This window comes from Salmo salar, chromosome ssa03 (genome assembly GCF_905237065.1).
Source record: "Salmo salar chromosome ssa03, Ssal_v3.1, whole genome shotgun sequence".
NCBI classification, from domain to species: domain Eukaryota; kingdom Metazoa; phylum Chordata; class Actinopteri; order Salmoniformes; family Salmonidae; genus Salmo; species Salmo salar.
This window is the reverse complement of record NC_059444.1, coordinates 39,844,259-39,864,895: the sequence shown is the minus strand read 5'-3', so window position 1 is coordinate 39,864,895 and position 20,637 is coordinate 39,844,259. Positions and strand designations below refer to the sequence as shown.

General features: G+C 43.9%; 1 protein-coding gene across 2 annotated transcripts in view; it reads right to left on the bottom strand.

Annotated features, from left to right (window-relative positions):
* Positions 1-365: 365 nt before the first annotated feature.
* The window catches only part of LOC106599992 (one cut domain family member 2), a 28,073-nt gene continuing 7,801 nt past the window's right edge, over positions 366-20,637 (bottom strand). The window contains exons 2-3 of one of the 2 annotated variants that reach the window (XM_014191325.1): positions 18,064-18,188; positions 956-1,047 (exon numbers count right to left, since the gene is read on the bottom strand). In XM_014191325.1, coding sequence (XP_014046800.1) covers positions 18,076-18,188 — 113 coding nt within the window. In that variant the 3' untranslated portion in view covers positions 956-1,047; positions 18,064-18,075. Of the gene's footprint in view, positions 1,048-18,063; positions 18,189-20,637 lie in introns of both variants that reach the window. The other variant, XM_014191324.2, reaches the window with a different exon arrangement.

The window sequence follows — 20,637 nt, the reverse complement described above, 5'->3', positions numbered from 1 at the left end:
ACCACACTCCTAGAGTGTGATTGTACAAACACATTACACACATTGCACACACACACACACACACACACACATGCAAGTACATAGCATACACACAAACACACAGTGAAATGTGTGTTTTTCTGACTCAGCAGAAGAAGAGAGGACATGTCTGACTGTTTATCCTTGCCTGTTTTCCACACATGGCCACTGGTGCTGTGCAGTCAGGTCTATTGCCATGGGGTTGTCTTTTGTGTATTTGCTTGGCCCATTAGTCAAAGACTTGAGATTGTGGATTTATCAATCCCAAAAAAGGGAGACAAAGCTATTCTGTGGGACCACCTTATCTTAGCTATTTTAGACTCCTGGTCTTATTTTTTTCGGGGGGGGGGGTAGAGACAGATTTGCTCAAACTTAAGGGTCTGAGGATAATTTGGGACACCAATACACCCTTCCGCTCTCAGACCTGTTGGTTTCTCTTTGGTTTCTGATGGACAAAACAAAATGGAGTAAAGGGTGAGATCCAACACAAAAAGAGAACACCTTCAGGCCAATGGTCATAGACACCTGATTCAATTCATCAAGACCAGGAGTTGAATCAGCTGAGCTGGACAAAAAGCCTGCACACCAGGGTCAGTGACCACTGCTTTAGATCCAAACCCCTCCATCCTCTCCCACCCCCTTCCTTTCTCTCTCATTCCTTGGAGAAGGTGGTAGCAGAGGAGGTACCCGGTTGCGCCGTGGATGAACCGGCGTTGTTCCCATGAGCGTGCATGTGACCGTGCCCATGCACGTTCCCATGCACACCCCCGTGCTCGTTCCCCTCAGCGCCTCCGGTGGACCCCCAGCGGTCGTGGCAGCGTCGCCGTGCATTCATGAAGAAATTTGAGACGGTGGAGAGCTCCAAGCCCAGCTGCTGGCTGATGGTGATCTGCATCTCCTTGGAGGGCCGGCGGTTCTCCCTAAAGATAGCCGCCAGCGTGCGGCGCTGCAGGTCGGTGAACACCAGACGTTGTTTCTTGGGGACCAGGTTCCTTTCACGACCCTGGTCCTGCTCCTTCCGCTTACAGGCTGGAGAAGGGGAAGACAGGGGGAAAAGAGAGGGAGAGAAGAGAGGAGGAGAAGAGAGGGAGAGAAGAGAGGGGGAGAAGAGAGGGGGAGAGTTTAGTTTCCTCCTGTCTTTCCTGCTCTTTCCAAGTGTATTTCCCCCTATACTGTTGAATTTGACCCTGATTTTACTGGTAATATTGATAATACAAAAGTCTATTTCAAACAGGAACCTACTACATAAAATAGTCAATATTGAAGGAGGGATGCAGGCAGTGTAAAGAATGGGGTGGATGATAAAGTAAAGTGAGATTCAATGGATGGATGGATGGATGGATGGATGGATGGATGGATGGATGGATGGCTGGATGGATGGATGGATGGAAATACATAGATTGTCAGGTGGAATAATGGCGAAATAGAGGCATGTAGGGATACAATGAAGGACTGATGTAGTGAAGGGACAGGGTGTTTAGGTGATGGAGAGGTGAGAGTGATAGAGTGGGAGGATAGCGGTGTGAGGTTCAGCTGTTTGTTCACCTGCACCTGCTCGCAATTGCTAATAACCTATCCGCAAATGTCCAACTATATGTGATAAAGGGAAAATCTGACCCTAACCCGCAAATATAGAAAATGCACTGTAGGCTACAGTCAGAGACAGCAGAACGTTTTGTTGACAGGGAGTGCAGGATTTTTTGTTGTTGCCTAATTTAGATATGTTTCTGCTTATAATTTCTTATTTTTTATTGGCTATTTCAAAAAAGCTTGAGACTATAAGGTTCTTTCTGCATTTTTGTCAAAATGTAGTTATTGACATTGTCTTGTAATGCTCAATGGTTTCTACCTATATAGTACTCTAAATACCCAAATGCATGTTGATAAGTTAAAAAGAATACAATATAAAAATTGCTGACACCATTCAAACCCTTGTAATTTTAAAGCCAGTTATTTCAGAATCATCTTTTTGCGGATGGAACCTTATAAGTCCCAAGCTCTCCATTTGTTAATCTGTCTATAACTCGATACATGCAGCATCTCTTCTGTGATTATATGTTGCCCTAGAAGACTAAATAAACCCTTGCTCACCACAATAATGGCATAAGTCGATAGAATCAACACTTCAATCTAGTTGACATCCGTGAAGTTTTCTCTGTCATCCACGCTTCTTTCGCGGAGTAAAGGCCTTTAGGCACCGGGGAGAAAATGCAATAACAAAAAAAAATGGGAATGATTTTCTGTGCAACATTTCAAAATGACATCATTTTCACCAGTTGTATTAAAAGAAATAGAAAGCTGTGAAAAAGACCCAACATGTTTCGGATAATATTTTAGATAGGCTTGGATGCATATTTCATGTGGTTGAAATACTATCAGCTTTTATGATGCTGATAAAGATAGAGCCTCAGCAGATGGTCCCTAACTGTGAATTTGCATTCTCTGAAGATCCTGAAATAAATAAATAATATTTGTCCACTCCTGTTCCCAGTGTCAAAATGTACATTTAGTGTATCATTTTACTGCAAGTAATACTTAATTTGGCAGGAGTTAATATTAAGGCTATGTAAGAGGTTATAGAACTACAATCAGTGTCCAGATTTCAGTTTCCATTTAAACAATCTGAACTGTAGGCTACAGTTCCCTTGACGTGCCTTAGGCCTATTTGAAGTCCCCATCTTGTGTGACTGTAAAATTTGTAAAGCGCCTTATAATTAAGGCGCCTTATAAGGCCCTCCCTTCTCTTTATTTTGAATTCTCATTTCGCAGCGTTTCTCTTATTGAAATAAACTCTGACAATGTCATTTTTGCCTCAGTGGATATACATGAACTTTTTCTGTCCGTTACCAAAAGCATTTGGCAATTGGCGTGTAGGCAATTTGGCACGCATACTGTTAGGTCCAAAAAGGACAAGAATGATACATTTATGGATTGTGTTATGTATTGTTTTCTCTTTATTCAACCCGCCTAAACCCGCCCGCCCCACAGATATAATCGTGGGTTATGAGTCAACCTGCGCATCACTATGGGTGGACAGACAGATGAAAATAAACTGGCGATGGGAGGGTTGTAGAGTTAATTACCCAATGTAGACATGATGTGATGTTGAGAGAGACATGAGTAGGATGTGAAGGGGGTGAGGCAACTGATTCTTCAGCTTAACCTGAACTAACTAATGTGTGTGTGTGTGTTTTTGTTTAGGGTTAGGTTAAGGTTTACGGTTATGGGTTAGGGAAAATCGGATTTTGAATGAGAATCAATTGTTTGGTCCCCACAAGGACGTGTGTGAGGTATACATTGAAGATCGTGAAAGACAACAAATCTCAACACTTTTAATTGAATTATCACGAATCAGAGTAATCTATACAGCTTTTCCTTTTCGCATTATCACTGAGGTATGCAGGTAAAGTAACGGGTGTAGCATCAGACTTTCTTCGCGACTTAGCCTACAAAGGGTTGGTTGGCAGTGAAAGCTGCATGTCATTGATAATTGCATTTTTAGTTTATTTCTATTGGTAATCACTGTAGTTTCGCCTACACCACGAGATGTTGGAACTGGACCATACTGTTTGCCTTTGCTGTGGTCGGCCTTTTGTTCATCTTTAAGCTGCATTGGTAGCTTTTGGAGCGGTGGAGTGGAGAGTATTTTCTTGCTTTGTCGGGTGCAATACTAGGCCTAGGGTTTCTGAGCCGTTCTGTGCTGCTGGTCTAAAAGCTGCAATGATCGATTTTCCGCGGTTTTCTCCTGAACACGTGGTTCAGTAATCAGGGCTCCCTTCCCCACCCAATTGATCCGTATTGATCTGCGAGCCCGCGGTGTGTATGTGTGCGCGCGCATGTGCACCCGTGTGTGGGCTTGTGCGCGCGCGTCCACTCACGGCGGGGGAGAGAACATGAGCGAGCATGTGACAGACAGCCAGATAATAAATGGTTTATCTCTGGAGGAAAAGCAGTTGTGGACAGACTGTCAGAACCACTACAATACATAAGTAAAATACAATACTGTAAAATAGAATACATGATTACAATAAAAGTGGACGGTGTATGATTGCCATCCCCATGAGCGTACCACCCTTCCTTCAAGGCCATGGATGAGGCATGCAATGATTTAAATCCAGACCTATGGCAGGTTTGAATTCACCATGCCAAAAGGTTTTTCTCCAGGTGCATGAACAATGAGGATATTTCCTGCGATATTTCCTACGAGAACCTATTGCCAAATGCTCAAGAAACATTATGTTTCTTTCATTTGATTACATTGTGAAAGATGTCTTCAATGATCACACATTTTATCACACATATAGAAATGTGATGTTCGGTTCATTTTAATGGGTAATGCATGTGTATTGCCTAATGTGAATATCGTGTAATGTACTGTAATTTAGAGTACTCTAGCATGTAAAACATGTATCTAAAATGTTGTTGGAATAACTGATTGATATAATTGTGTTGTGTTTTGGTGCTCATTAAGTACTCAATGTACTCATTATATTTCACAGTAAACTTATATTTTGGATCAGTAACCAGGTTTCCATCCAACCTTCTTATGCGAGTAAAGTAGGTACATGTCGTATAAAACATTTAATGACAGGGCTGATGGAAACAGAACATTTGTCGCGAAACTTTCCAAACGTCAAAACAAAATAAGCTAGAGAAGGTGTGATATTTTTGTTTCAGTAAAATTCATTATGCGAGAAATGTTTGCGGAAACGCTTTTATGGCCAAATAGACTATTGATATAATAACCATCATATCTAAATAAATTTGGAGTCAGTCACACGATGACATGTTGTGTGGTCCTCCCACTTCAACTCGTAGGGAAAGCATGCAGTTTATCAGCCTATATATTACATAAATGATGAACTTTACAGGCTGGTGAAAGTGCATGGTGATGAGCTTGATGCTCCTTTCCAATGAATATCCAGGGTTTTATTCTGGTAATTAATATCAAGGGTCATCACGCAGTCTTTTATCCCTAACAAGTCAATCTGATAGAAACATTTCTGGTGGGAAAATGCGCATATTGTTTTTATGCAGATTTTAGAATATTCGCATGAAAATCTGTCGCCAATTGGATGTATACAAACAAAATGAATGCACAATGAAAGGTTATGAATGTAAGAATGGTTGCATTACAAGGGTTTGGAGTTTTGTAAGAGTTTTGAAAATTAACCACATTCTTGTGAAAATACTACCAAAGCTGTGGAACAACACAAAGGAATGCCTTTCCTCCTCTCACAATGTGTGTGTGTGCGCGTGCGTGCACGAGTGTGTGTGCATTACTCGTAATGTTCTCTGCAATGTTGAGGTGCTGTATGAAAATGATGGATGACTGAACGGCAAATTTAGACAACACCAGTAAACAAATATGACTGTGTGGAGGTGATCAATGTGTGTGTGTGTGTGTGTGTGTGTGTGTGTGTGTGTGTGTGTGTGTGTACGTGTGTGTACGTACGTGTACGTGCGTGCGTGTGTGTTGAAACAGTGGCATGAATTGCAGATCATAAAAGAAGACAAATCTCAACACTTTTAATTTAAAAATCACGATTCAGAGCACTTTATATGGCTTTTCCTTTTAACATAATCATTGAGGTGTATACAGGTAAAGTAACGGGTGTGGCAGCAGACTTTCTTTGGTTGGTCGGCAGTGAAAGCTGCATGTTCGTGTGTGTGTGTATGTGTGCGCGCGCGTGTGTCTGTGTCTGTGTTTGTGAATGAGTTGACTGATTTGTTAATGCGGTTGATGTGTGTATAGCCTTATACTGTCAACATCTCACGGTTTAACCAATTTGACTTCAGATTCCGACGTTTGTCCAAGTTTCTCCAATATGTAAAATTCTGAAGATTTCCCAAACGTTACATTTCAACGGTTACGGTTTCTGTTGTGTTATTTACTGTACGTTTGTTTATTTCATGTGTAACTCTGTGTTGTTGTTTGTGTCGCACTGCTTTGCTTTATCTTGACCAGGTCGCAATTGTACATGAGAACTTGTTCTCAACTGGCCTACCTGGTTAAATAAAGGTGAAATAAAAATAAATAAAAAAGGGTTACAACAGAAGAAACTTGACGGTTAAGTTTAGGCATTCATTCCGAATGGTTAAGGTAAGGGTTATGGTTTGGGATAGGGTAATACTTTTATTTAAAAAAATATAAACGCGTGGCTTGCACTGGAATTTAACATCCGACCCTCGGGCCCGGAGCTCGTGAACTACTTGATGGTAATAGTGCTCACCATTTTCCCTAGTGGCAGGGTCCCTAGTGGCAACGTCCTGGGTATCTGGACGGAAGTCAATTGCCTTGGATCTTGAGCAACCTGACTGATACTGTAGGCTATGTTTGTGGGGGAGCAATGTGAGTGTGTGTGGTCTGTGTTTTTGTCTCTGAAAGCAAAGCATGTTAACCCTCATACATCACCATTACTCCAAATGTCTGGCAATTTATTTTCTGAAATGTATTTTCCATTCAATCTCATATCCAGTGCATTCGGGGTATTCAGACCCCTTTACTTGTTTCACATTTTGTTACATTACAGACTTATTCTAAAATTGATTAAATAGATTTTCCCCCTCATCAATCTACACACAATCTACACACCCCATAATGACAAAGCAAAAACTGTTTCTTAGGCATTTTAGCAATTTTTTATTTATTTTTTATTTAAAAAATAAATATCCCATTTACATAAGTATTCAGACACTTTAGGGATGGTGACAGGTTTCCTCCAGACGTGACGATTGGCATTCAGGCCAAAGAGTTCAATCTTAGTTTCATCAGACCAGAGAATCTGTTTCTCATGGTCTGAGAGTCCTTTAGGTGCCTTTTGGCAAACTCCAAGCGTCCTGTCATGTGCCTTTTACTTAGGAATGGCTTCCGTCTGGCCACTCTAACATAAAGGCCTGATTGGTGGTGCTGCATAGATGTTTGTCCTGCTGGAAAGTTCTCCCATCTCCACAGAGGAACTCTGGAGCTCTGTCAGTGACCATCGGGTTCTTGGTCACTTCCAAGGCCCTTCTCCCCTGATTGCTCAGTTTGGCTGGGCGGCCAGCAGTAGGAAGAGTCTTGGTGGTTCCAAACTTCTTCCATTTAAGAATGATGGAGGCCACTGTGTTCATGGGGACCTTCAATGCTGCAGACATTTTTTGGTAACCCTTCCCCAGATCTGTGCCTCGACACAATCCTGTCTCGGAGCTCTACAGACAACTCCTTCAACCTCATGGCTTGGTTTTTGCTCTGACATGCACTATCAACTGTGGGACCTTAAATAGACAGGTGTGTAACTTTCCAAATCATGTCCAATCAACTGAATTTACCACAGGTGGAAACAGGATCCACCCGAGCTCAATTTCGAATCTCATAGCATAGGGTCTGAATACTTATGTAAATAAGGTATTTATATTTTTTATTTTTAATACATTTGTAAAAATAAAATAAAAAAAGATTTAAAAAATCCTGTTTTCAATTTGTCATCATCAGGTATTGTGTGTAGATTGATGAGAGAATAATAAAAAAATCTATTTTAGAATAATGCTGTAACACAACAAAATGTGGAAAAAGGGAAGGGGTCTGAATACTTTCTGAATGCACTGTATGATATCTCTCAGGTTTGTTTGTTCTCCGCAGCCCTATAGGTTAGTAATTACTTAACTAATTGTGTCTCTCCAAGTCTTCAGTTTGGCATTAACAACTACTGACGGACACACACATACACGTCACACTTCACACTTTAACTCTATAGTGTTCCCCTTTCCTCCCTATTTTGGGCTAAAAGCAAAGCAGCAGAAGTCCTTCCACTCCACTCTTCGTCTGTTAGCTCCCCTTGTTGTTCTCAATTGTTTTCATTTGTCCTCAGATTGATAGTCCCCATATTGATTGATCTACGTTTCAAAACCATTCCATGGAACGTTTATTCAATTCGTTCAGGCTCGGCCATGCCAAGCTCTCCCCAGGCTTTCTAAGTGACGTTCCAACCCAACTCAATACTGACTAATGTAATGACTGAATACTAGTGCTAATATACTGATACTTCAATACGTAACGCATGTTTTCAAACAACTGCTGCTACCGGCCATTTTACAATGCCAACACCACTCTCCCCTTCCTTTCTCTCCCATTAGCTCAACCAATAACATCGCAAACACTTGGGCGGCAGACCCCAGGGTGCAGTGTAGGCCTACATTGGAAATCTTCTGTAGAATAAGTTAACACATACTTATAATGGTCAATATAATATATTATGTTTGAATTCAATATTACTATATCATGTTAATATTACTAAAACGAACAAAGGACTGGGAGGATTACATATTATTATATTGGCCCTACAGATGCAAGCTATATTATCCACAGATACTTACATCTCTCGGGTTAGGCCTAATTCTAATCAACCCAGCTTAATCATGCACCATTCAAACCACAATCTGTAACTTTCAATTCTGGTCAAAGGTGCTTACTCTGCTTTTAGTTTTGGTATGACTGCCACTGGGTTATTAGAATCTGTTCTAACCAGCCCGAAAACTAAACTCCAGGGTTGTTTGTGCAGTTACCAGAGCATTTTATATATCCATGAAGACCCACACTGAAGACCTACTCTTCCCTTCCAATATATTATAATTTGTTTGTGAAAGGTTAAATAGCAAAAGAAAGAATGTTTGGCCTCCCTTTACTCATCATAATCATCACCTTTACACGTGATGTCACATACTTAAAGGGTAGGTAACATAAACGTAACCACATGTAACATATGGATTTGCATTAGTATACACATCATAAATCCCAATGCAAAGTTATACCTCACTTTTCTATTTTTTGAGTTATTACATAAAACTAATCAGAATTCCAAAAAATACAGAGGTCATGTCGGAAAATGTTTTTCCGGGGTGTAATGTAATATGGAGGACCCTGCAAGCCAGCCTATTCCCTGTTAATGTAAACTCCAGCAGAAATAACTTCAAATGCAAAACTTCTAATGAAACAAACTCGTTTGCACTCATGATTACTGGTTTCAATTGAATTTTCAGCCAATTTACAAGCAAATATTTTATGAATGTATTATTGTTACAAATCAACATGCAAGGTTGCGATCCAACTAGCCTGCTAATGTTAGCCCTACTAGCCTGCTAATGTTAGCCCTACCAGCCTGCTAATGTTACATTAGCACTGAATGAGTCAGCCAGCTGCTATCAACATCTAGCTCACAGATACATTAAAGTAAACCAAAGTTTTGGAAATACATTACGCTATCCAACCAGTTATCAAAGATTGTTAGCTATATGCAGTTATCTTAGCCAGCAAACTGGCTAGCAAGCTCATGTTAGCTACTTAGCCAACTAGCTATTAGCCTTGCCACCCTAGCCAACCACCATGGTTATGGTTGGCAACATAGAGCCCAACTACTGGAAACCTGCTAGAACACAACTAACATAACTAAAACATAACCACAGATTAAAAGCAAAGAGCAAGCAGAGACCATCCGATGGTAAAACATTCAAAAGAGTGCAGGCTGAGTTAGCTCCCAAAGCAAGGGGGAGGTGGGCGCTTCACTGGGCCAAAATCCAACATAGATAGATTCCAGATATCAGTTAGCTAGCACGCTAGCACTGAGCCAAGGTGGGAAAAGTTACAAAACTCCCACAGCCTACTTCACAGAAAACATGCCAAAAAGTTGACAAAAGAAAAAAAAGGAGAACAGACGAGGTACTACACAATTAGATCAAGCAGATATGATTTTCTCTTTCGTTTTGGGCTCAAGGCAAGAAAGCATCAGAGCCTGCCATGCCAATGGGTTTCCACTAGATAACACATCCACAAAGTCCGGAATAGCATGAGGTGTGGCTAACATTAACCGGCTTGAGCTAGCTTCCAGGCTAGCATACGAACTCGGTAGCGCAAAATAGATCCTCCATATGTAGTTGAGAAATAGTGCATTGTCGGTAGTTTAGAAGTTATACGGAAATAAGTGAATAAATATGTAACAACCAAAAAACATTAGTGTGTTTGTACTTATATGTAACCAGATCGTGACTACACCTAAGTTACTAAGTCTTTGACCACACTGTGTTGTTAAATTGGTGAGTAAAAACTCAGGTTTCTTACCCTTTAAAGATGAAAAGGGTAGCAGGTAGTTGGTCGAATTGTACTTCCTTACTGTGAGCTATAACTCTTGAGAGTGTGCAGAACATGACAGCGATGTGAGAGGTAGATGGGGCCTAGTTTTCCAGGGCTCAGAGTGTAAGATAGTAACATAGGGCTTAGGACATTGAGAGATGGTTACCTTATAGGGATTTCCCTTGGGCTTGGCATCATTTGAGGGACATACTGTAATTTAGGCTGCAGGAGGCCCAAGGGTAGGCCTACATAAAAAACATGCAAATATCGATGTGTTTGTGAAATAAAAACCCTCCATGTTCCGAGCACAGTTTTGGAGAGAGTAACTAGATTTGTATAGGTTTATACAATAGCAAAAGCTTATCTTAAACATTTGCGTAATAGGCCTGAAAGAAGATCCAAAAAGGCATGTGCAAACTGCAAAAATGTTGACCCGAAACGTTGGTGAGCAAGTGATTATGTATAAGCAGCAGTGGTGGAAAAAATACCCAACTGTCATACTTTTTTTTTACCCCCTTTTCCATGGTATCCAATTGGTAGTAGTTCCTATCTTGTCTCATCGCTGCGACTCCCGTACGGACTCGGGAGAGGCGAAGGTCGAACACAACCCAACCAAGCCGCACTGCTTTTTGACACAACGCACATCCAACCCGGAAGCCAGCCGCACCAATGTGTCGGAGAAAATACCGTACACCTAGCGACCTGATCAGCATGCACTGCTCCCGGTCCGCCAGAGGAGTTGCTAGTGTGCGATGAGACAAGGATATCCCTGCCGGCCAAACCCTCCCTAACCCGGACTACGCTGGGCCAATTGTGCGTCACCCCATGAGCCTCCCGGTCGCGGCCGGCTGCGGCAGAGCCTGGGCTCAAACCCAGAATCACTGGTGGCACAGCTAGCACTGCAATGATCTTGCGGACTCACTAAACACACATGCTTTGTTTGTAAATGATGTCTGAATGAGTGTGCCCCTGGCTATCTGTAATTTTAAAAACAAGAATGCAGTGCGATGCAGTGCCTTAGACCACTGCGCCACCCGGGAGGCCCCCCCAACTGTCATACTTGAGTAAAAGTAAAGATACCTTATTAGAAAAAGTCAAGTAAAAGTCAACGTCACCCAGTAAAATTATACTTCAGTAAAAGTCTAAAAGTATTTGGTTTAAAATATTACAGTAAATGTAATTGCTAAAATGTACTTAAGTATCAAAAGTAAAAGTAAAAGTATAAATCATATCAAAGTCCTTATACTAAGCAAACCAGACACCACCATTTTCTTGTTTTTAAAATTACAGATAGCCAGGGGCACACTCATTCAGACATCATTTACAAACGAAGCATGTGTGTTTAGTGAGTCCGCCAGATCAGAGGCAGTAGGGATGACCAAGGATGTTCTGTTGATAAGTGCATGAACTGGACTATTTTCCTGTTCTGTTTATGCATTCAAAATGTACAGAGTACTTCTGTGTGTCAATGTAAATGTATGGAGTAAAAAGTACAACATTTTCTTAATGTAGTGAAGTAAAAGTAAAACTTGTCAAAAATATAAATAGTAAAGTAAAGTACAGATACCCCATAAAATTACTTTAGTTGTACTTTAAAGTATTTGTACTTAAATACTTTACACCACTGATAAACAGGTCCAGGCATATTTATTATTTTAGGTGTGATTGTTGAAATATGTATTTGATTAAAATGACTGTTTGCCTACTTTTGAAGGGTGCCTTATATCTCAGCCAGGTCACCCATGATTCAAGTCAGTATTCAACGTCCATCAATGTCTGAAGACGTCTGGAGATGACGTGGAAACTGGCCACTAGGGGCAACAATTAGCGCTGTTAACTTCAAGTCGGTTTCAGTTTTGCTTGGGCGTTGTGGATGGGCATGGCGGATGGGCGTAAGCATTTGCCTCTGTTGCCAAACGTTGGTGCCCAAGGTTGCATGTTGGAATCCAACAATAAAAAGTTGGTTTTGAGAAAAAAATGTAACGCCTATCCTAAACCTTAACCATTCGCAGTTAATGCCTAACCTTAAGATTTAGGAGTTAATGCCTAAACTTAACCCTAACCTTTAAAATGTGGGGCTCCCGAGTGGTGCAGCGGTCTAAGGCACTGCATCTCAGTGCTGGAGGCGTCACTACAGACACCCTGGTTCAAATCCAGGCTCTATCACAACCGGCCATGATATCCAACAACGTTGAAATTTGACATTTGAGAAACATGGATGAACATCTAATTATGAGGTGAAACTGTGAGAGCTTGTTGTATATTTGGCCTTTCTGCTTTAAATAGCAACTGCCCCTAAAAAACTACTTCTCATTTAGAGAACAGCCTATGTGGCATCCATTCAGAAACATTTATTCTACTGTCAAAATTGACTACAAAGTTTAAATAGGATCATTTTGGTTATAAAGTCAGTCTCATCCAAAACTGAGCTATGTGAGACTTGTGGTCCTGACTGCATCACAACGTAAGTAAAGGTTGGGTTTGTTTCAATGCCGCCCACATGCCCACAGCTGGCAGCACACAAGTCATAATTAATTCAAAGTGCAGATGCACATGACCTCATCGTAATGCCTGTGCTAAATTTGGAATAGAAACTATTCATACCCTTGACTTATTTCACATTTTGATGTGTTACAACCTGAATTCAAAATGTATTAAAAACATAATAATTCTCACCCATCTACACACAATACCCCATAATGACATTTTTGCAAATGTATTCAAAAGGAAATACAGAAATAGCTCATTTAAATAAGTATTCGCACCCCTGAGTCAATACTTTGTAGAAGCAGCTTTGGCAGCGATTACAGCTGTGAGTCTTTCTGGGATTGTCTCTAAAAGCTTTCCACACCTGGATTCTGCAACATTTTGTCACGTCCTGACCAGCAGATGGAGCTGTTGTAGTAGTTTTGGGGTCAGGACGTGACAGTCTTGTGTGTGTGAATGTTCTGTGTTGGTCTTGTGACTCCTGATCAGGAACAGCTGGGGATTGTTGTTCCTGATTGGGAGTCATATATGTAGGAGTATGTTTGTCACTTGGTTTTGTGGGTAGTTGTCCTTGCACTGCGTTGTATGTGCCTGCAAGACTGTTGCTGTTGTCTTTATTGTTTTTTGTCCAGTGGATACTTTACTCCTTTTTTTTTAATTAAAAAACATGAGTATCCACATACCTGCTGCGCCTTGGTCCATTCTTGATTACAGACATTACAGAACTACCCACCACCAAAGGACCAAGCAGCAGAAGAGGAGGAAGCCACAGGAGAACAAAATGGAGGAATGGACATGGGAGGACGTCCTGGACGGCAAGGGAGCCTACACCTGGGAGGAGATCCTGGCCGGAAGGGATGGCCTCCCATGGGAACAGGTGGAGGCACTCAGGAGAGTGGAGGCAGCTGGACAGAGGAACCAACGCGAACGTTATGCTGGAACACGGCAGGCGAGGAAGCCGGAGAGGCACCCCCAATAATTTTTTTTGGGGGGGGCACACGGGTAGTTTGGCCAGGCCAAGGAAGAGCTGTAAGCCAGCTACCCGTGACTACAGGGAGGTGTGTATGAGGTGGAGGGCGCCATGTTACGCTGAGGTACGCACCATCTCGCCTATACGGACACACAGCCCAGTCCGCCCGGTACCAGCGCCCCACAGGTGCCAGGGCAAGGTGAGCATTGAGCCAGAAGGGGTGATGCCAACCCTGCACTCAAGACCGCCAGTGCGCCCTTTCGGTCCGGTGTTTCCCGCTAGACGCACTAGCATGGAGGTGCGTGTCTCCAGGCTAGCACATCCAGTACCAGCCCCACGCATCAGGAGTCTAGCCCAGCCTCGCCAGTCAACAGTCACCAGAGCTGCCCGCCAGTCAAGAGTCACCAGAGCTGCCCGCCAGTCAAGAGTCACCAGAGCTGCCCGCCAGTCAAGAGTCACCAGAGCTGCCCGCCAGTCAAGAGTCACCAGAGCTGCCCGCCAGTCAAGAGTCACCAGAGCTGCCCGCCAGTCAAGAGTCGCCAGAGCTGCCCGCAAGTCAAGAGTCGCCAGAGCTGCCCGCCAGTCGTAAGTCGCCAGAGCTGCCCGCCAGTCGTAAGTCGCCAGAGCTGCCCGCCAGTCGTAAGTCGCCAGAGCTGCCCGCCAGTCGTAAGTCGCCAGAGCCGCCCGCCAGTCGTAAGTCGCCAGAGCCGCCCGCCAGTCGTAAGTCGCCAGAGCCGCCCGCCAGTCGTAAGTCGCCAGAGCCGCCCGCCAGTCGTAAGTCGCCAGAGCCGCCCGCCAGTCGTAAGTCGCCAGAGCCGCCCGCCAGTCGTAAGTCGCCAGAGCCGCCCGCCAGTCGTAAGTCGCCAGAGCCGCCCGCCAGTCAGGAGCCGCCAGAGCCGCCCGCTAGTCAGGAGCCGCCAGAGCCGCCCGCTAGTCAGGAGCCGCCAGAGCCGCCCGCCTGCCCGGAACTGCCAGAGTGGCCCGCCTGCCCGGAGCTGCCAGAGTGGCCCGCCTGCCCGGAGCTGCCAGAGTGGCCCGCCTGCCCGGAGCTGCCAGAGTGGCCCGCCTGCCCGGAGCTGCCAGAGTGGCCCGACTGCCCGGAGCTGCCAGAGTGGCCCGACTGCCCTCCGGCCCAGCCCGAGTGGCCCTCCTGTCCTCCGGCCCAGCCCGAGCGGCCCTCCTGTCCTCCGGCCCAGCCCGAGTGGCCCTCCGGTCCTCCGGCCCAGCCCGAGTGGCCCTCCGGTCCTCCCGCCCAGCCCGAGTGGCCCTCCGGTCCTCCGGCCCAGCCCGAGTGGCCCTCCGGTCCTCCGGCCCAGCCCGAGTGGCCCGCCTGTCCTCCGGCCCAGCCCGAGTGGCCCGCCTGTCCGCCGGCCCAGCCCGAGTGGCCCGCCTGTCCGCCGGCCCAGCCCGAGTGGCCCGCCTGTCCTCCGGCCCAGCCCGAGTGGCCCGCATGTCTTCCGACCCAGCCAGAGTGGTCCGTCTGCCAGGGTCAGCCCGAGTGGCCCGTCTGCCCGGCGCAGCTATCGGCGCCACCAAAGTGGGCGACGCCGAAGGTGGAGCGAGGTCCACATCCTGCACCTGAGCCACCTCCAGGATAGGTGGGTTGGAGAGGGAGGGTGTAGCACAGTGTCGTCGGTGACAGCAGCCACCCTCCCTTCCCTCCCTTATTGTTTAGGGGTTATTGTTTATGGATTTTGTTGGGGATTTTGTTTGTTGGTGTTTTCTGTTGTCAGGTGCATTCCGGGGTCTGCACCTTGAGGGGTGGTACTGTCACGTCCTGACCAGCAGATGGAGCTGTTGTAGTAGTTTTGGGGTCAGGACGTGGCAGTCTTGTGTGTGTGAATGTTCTGTGTTGGTCTTGTGACTCCTGATCAGGAACAGCTGGGGATCGTTGTTCCTGATTGGGAGTCATATATGTAGGAGTATGTTTGTCACTTGGTTTTGTGGGTAGTTGTCCTTGCACTGCGTTGTATGTGCCTGCAAGACTGTTGCTGTTGTCTTTATTGTTTTTTGTCCAGTGGATACTTTACTCCTTTTTTTTAATTAAAAAACATGAGTATCCACATACTTGCTGCGCCTTGGTCCATTCTTGACGACGGACGTTACACATTTGCCCCATATTCTTTTCAAAATTCTTCAAGCTCTGTCAAAATGGATGTTGATCATTGTTAAAGCAAAATGTTCAGGTCTTGCCAAAGATTTTCAAGCAGATTTAAGTCAAAACTGTAACTCGGCCACTCAGGAACATTCACTGTCTTCTTCGTAAGCAGATTTCTTCCTAAGTAGTAGTAGTTCCTAAGTAGGTTCATCTCCCAGTGTCTGGTGGAAAGCAGACTGAACCAGGTTTTCCTCTTGGATTTTGCCTGTGCTTAGCTCCATTCCGTTTATTTTTTTATACTGAAAACCTCCCCAGTTCTTAACTATTACAAGCATACCCATGACGTGATGCAGCCACCCCCATGCTTGAACATATAGAGAGTGGTACTCAGTAATGGGTTTTATTGGATTAGCCCTAAACATAACACTTTGTATTAAGGAATAAAAGTGAATTGCTTTGACAATTTGTTTGCAGTATTACTGTAGTGCCTTGTTGCAAACAGGATGTATGTGTGGGGTTCAGAGATGACGTAGTCTTTTAAAAATCAAGTTAAGCACTATTATTGCCCACAGAGTGAGTCCATGCAACTTATTATGTGATGTGTTAAGCACATTTTTACTCCTGAACTTATAACACAACAAAACGTGTAAAAAGTCATGGGATGTGAATACTTTCTGAAGGCACTGTATGTTGTGCAATTTGTTGAAGGGTCCTAACTAGCCCCGGAGATAGGCTATCCAAAAGTCAAACCAACTTTGCCACTGTTCTTTTCAATTTAAGCCATTTGATGAAATTCTCACTACAAAAAGAGTGGTCAGTATATGGGGCATTAAATAGTAGACCGGTGCAGACTCTGCAACATGGAAACAGAATCAATAGAGCATCTCTTTTGGTACTGCCCATCTATGGCTTGTTTTTGGAGTCAGGTCCAGGAATGGTTGTTCGGTCATAATATCAGGGCGTGAATGAACCTGCAACCTGTATTGTTGGGGGATTTGAAACTGTATTGTTGGGGGATTTGATCAAATCCCCCAACAGTCAGTCAATAGGACATATCATTGTGCTCTTTGGTAACATTTATTTTGGGGGCAATTTCGGCAGAAATGTTGCAGATGGGGAGGTTCACGTCCCTTGTGAGACACCGTGGTAGAATTGCAAGAGGAAATGGTAGAATGCCGATTTACTGGGAAAGATGGGGTGATCTGTGGCTGGAATGAACGAGTGTTGGAATAAATACATACACAAAGGCACAGTATAAATGTTTGAGGTCCTCCAATCAGGGGTGAGGGTGGGGATGTGTTTAGTTATGTATGTTTTGTGTTTTGGTTTCACGCTGTGACTGGTGTGTGTGCTGGTCCTGGTGATTATTGGTGCGCTCACTTCCATGCCCACCCAGGAGTCAGGCAGAGCTTGGTCCTTCCCGCCCTTGGAAAATCCCTTTGGGCCGGGGTCAGGGGCTTCGCTCTGCAGGCTTCTCGGGGTGGGTGGGAGCAAGCGCACCCACTGACCAGAGCACCCGCTCATGGGAGCGGCCATTTGTATAGTCTTTGTATTGTATTGTATTGTTGTTGTTTTAATAAATGCAATTGAAAATATATATTTATATATGTTTGTCACTGTCACACACCAGCCAGCTGAAGCTAATTGGAGACACCCACATCAAACCACACCCTGAAACCAACCTAGGTTTGAATTCAGTCATACTATCCATTTGTTTGTCTTTTTGTATGTTCTTTGTATGCCATTTTTGTAAATATTTGAGTTAACCAATGATATTAGGCCATACTTGGCCATGATTACAAACACCTGTGTGTCTCTTGACACTATATAAATGACTCATCTCGCAGTGTTTGATGATACCCTGATGAAGACAGCTTCGCTGTCGAAACGTTGGTGATTAAAATTTTTGCATCTGAGCTCTTAGAGTGTGCGGCTTTCCTTTATTTTCTAGTGTTCTTCTCCGCTAGCCAGCACCTCGCCTTTAAAGGTGTGCGTTTCTTTTTTCTAGATTGAATTCAGTCATAGCCACTAGCATTTCATAATGAACCAACTCTAAAACAAGGCCAAATCAGGAAGTTCAGTCGCCCTTTACAGTAAGTGTGTGTGTCTCTCTCTCTCTCTCTCGCTCTGTGTGTGTGTGTGTGTGTGTGTGTGTGTGTGTGTGTGTGTGTGTGTGTGTGTGTGTGTGTGTGTGTGTGTGTGTGTGTGTGTGTGTGTGGCGTGTGTGTAAGAGGCATGTGTGTAAGAGGCGTGTGGCGTGTGTGTAAGAGGCGTGTGTGTAAGAGGCGTGTGTGTGTGTGTGTGTGTGTGTGTGTGTGTGTGTGTGTGTGTGTGTGTGTGTGTGTGTGTGTGTGTGTGTGTGTGTGTGTGTGTTTCATAACTGACCGCACCATGCTGCTATAGTGGTGTGCCCCTGAGCCTGGGCGTGCCTGGGACCGCGGCAGGGGCGGAATGACGTGATCGCGTTTTGCGTGCGGTGAGACGAGCCCTCTCCCTTACCGGCCGGACTACTGCAGGCGAGAAACAGTTTATGTCAATCAATCACTGTCGGTCACACCTCTGGGATCTACGCTCATTGGTTGTCTTGATTAGAGCCCATATATTGCTGTAAAGTCAACGGTTGGATTCCCACAAAGACATGCACCAGCAACTGTACAGCCGTCAAAAACTGTTACATTAGAAGCTGCCGTAATTAAGAGAAAATTGTTTGATTTCGATGAATCATTTCATTAATTTTGATGAAATCCTGTGCTTTCTAATGAAGTCTACAAGCCAAGCATTATTGCAGTTGAATTATCTTGTACTTGCTACACCAACATGCGTTCACATTTTAGCCAACATTAGCTACAGGGAGGGAAAAAAGTATTTGATCCCCTGCTGATTTTGTACGTTTGCCCACAGACAAAGAAATGATCAATCTATAATTTTAATGGTACATTTATTTGAACAGTGAGAGACAGAATAACAACAAAAAAATCCATAAAAACGCATGTAAAAAATGTTATAAAATGATTTGCATTTTAATGAGGGAAATAAATATTTGACCCCTCTGCAAAACATGATTTAGTACTTGGTGGCAAAACCCTTGTTGGCAATCACAGAGGTCAGACATTTCTTGTAGTTGGCCACCAGGTTTGCACACATCTCAGAAGGGATTTTGTCCCACTCCTCTTTGCAGATCTTCTCCAAGTCATTAAGGTTTCGAGGCTGACGTTTGGCAACTCGAACCTTCAGCTCCCTCCACAGATTTTCTATGGGATTAAGGTCTGGAGACTGGCAAGGCCACTCCAGGACCTTAATGTGCTTCTTCTTGAGCCACTCCTTTGTTGCCTTGGTCGTGTGTTTTGGGTCATTGTCATGCTGGAATACCCATCCACGACCTATTTTCAATGCCCTGGCTGAGGGAAGGAGGTTCTCACCCAAGATTTGACGGTACATGGCCCCATCCATCGTCCCTTTGATGCGGTGAAGTTGTCCTGTCCCCTTAGCAGAAAAACACCCCCAAAGCATAATGTTTCCACCTCCATGTTTGACGGTGGGGATGGGGTTATTGGGGTCATAGGCAGCCTTCCTCCTCCTCCAAACACGGCGAGTTGAGTTGATGCCAAAGAGCTCCATTTTGGTCTCATCTGAGCACAACACTTTCACCCAGTTGTCCTTTGAATCATTCAGATGTTCATTGGCAAACTTCAGACGGGCATGTATTTGTGCTTTCTTGAGCAGGGGGACCTTGCGGGCACTGCAGGATTTCAGTCCTTCACAGCGTAGTGCGTTACCAATTGTTTTCTTGGTGACTATGGTCCCAGCTGCCTTGAAATCATTGACAAAATCCTCCCGTGTAGTTCTGGGCTGATTCCTCACCGTTCTCATGATCATTGCAACTCCACAAGGTGAGATCTTGCATGGAGCCCCAGGCCGAGGGAGATTGACAGTTCTTTTGTGTTTCTTCCATTTGCGAATAATCGCACCAACTGTTGTCACCTTCTCACCAAGCTGCTTGGCAATGGTCTTGTAGCCCATTCCAGCCTTGTGTAGGTCTACAATCTTGTCCCTGACATCCTTGGAGAGCTCTTTGGTCTTGGCCATGGTGGAGAGTTTGGAATCTGATTGATTGATTGCTTCTGTGGACAGGTGTCTTTTATGCAGGTAACAAACTGAGATTAGGAGCACTCCCTTTAAGAGCTCCTAATCTCAGCTCGTTACCTGTATAAAAGACACCTGGGAGCCAGAAATCTTTCTGATTGAGAGGGGGTCAAATACTCATTTCCCTCATTAAAATGCAAATCAGTTTATAACATTTTTGGCATGCGTTTTTCTGGATTTTTTTGTTGTTACTCTGTCTCTCACTGTTCAAATAAACCTACCATTAAAATTATAGACTGATCTTTTCTTTGTCAGTGGGCAAACGTACAAAATCAGCAGGGGATCAAATACTTTTTTCCCTCACTGTATTCATTGCAGATGTTTTTGCAAACTGTAATAATGCATGGTTTGAAAAATAATTCACAATAATTCTAAATATAATCACAATTTAAAGAGCCTACTTCCTGTAGCCATTTGGTATAGGCATAGTATTCCCTGCTTATAAATGAAAAGAGACACTTCTGCTGTTTATTCGATAGGACAATACCGTTTTTGAATAGTTTGGTGTGCTGTTTATTAGTTTGTTATGTAATTTAAAAGCTATCCTATTGTGCACACGAGATTTGTTCAAAGCAGTTTATTCGTATAGTGTTTATATGGTGTTTATAAGCTATGGGTTTGAAAAGGATATGCCTAAATATATTGCATATAGGTCACGGGCTCTTAATGCAAAATTCATTTGGCTATAGGGTTAAAATAAGGGCCTTTAGAGCTCCGAAAATTATTTCGATTTTCCTCCAAATTATGGAAAACATTTAAATAATAATAATTTGGAGCAAAAAAGTTAAAATTTCATAAATTAATAAAACTAGTGAA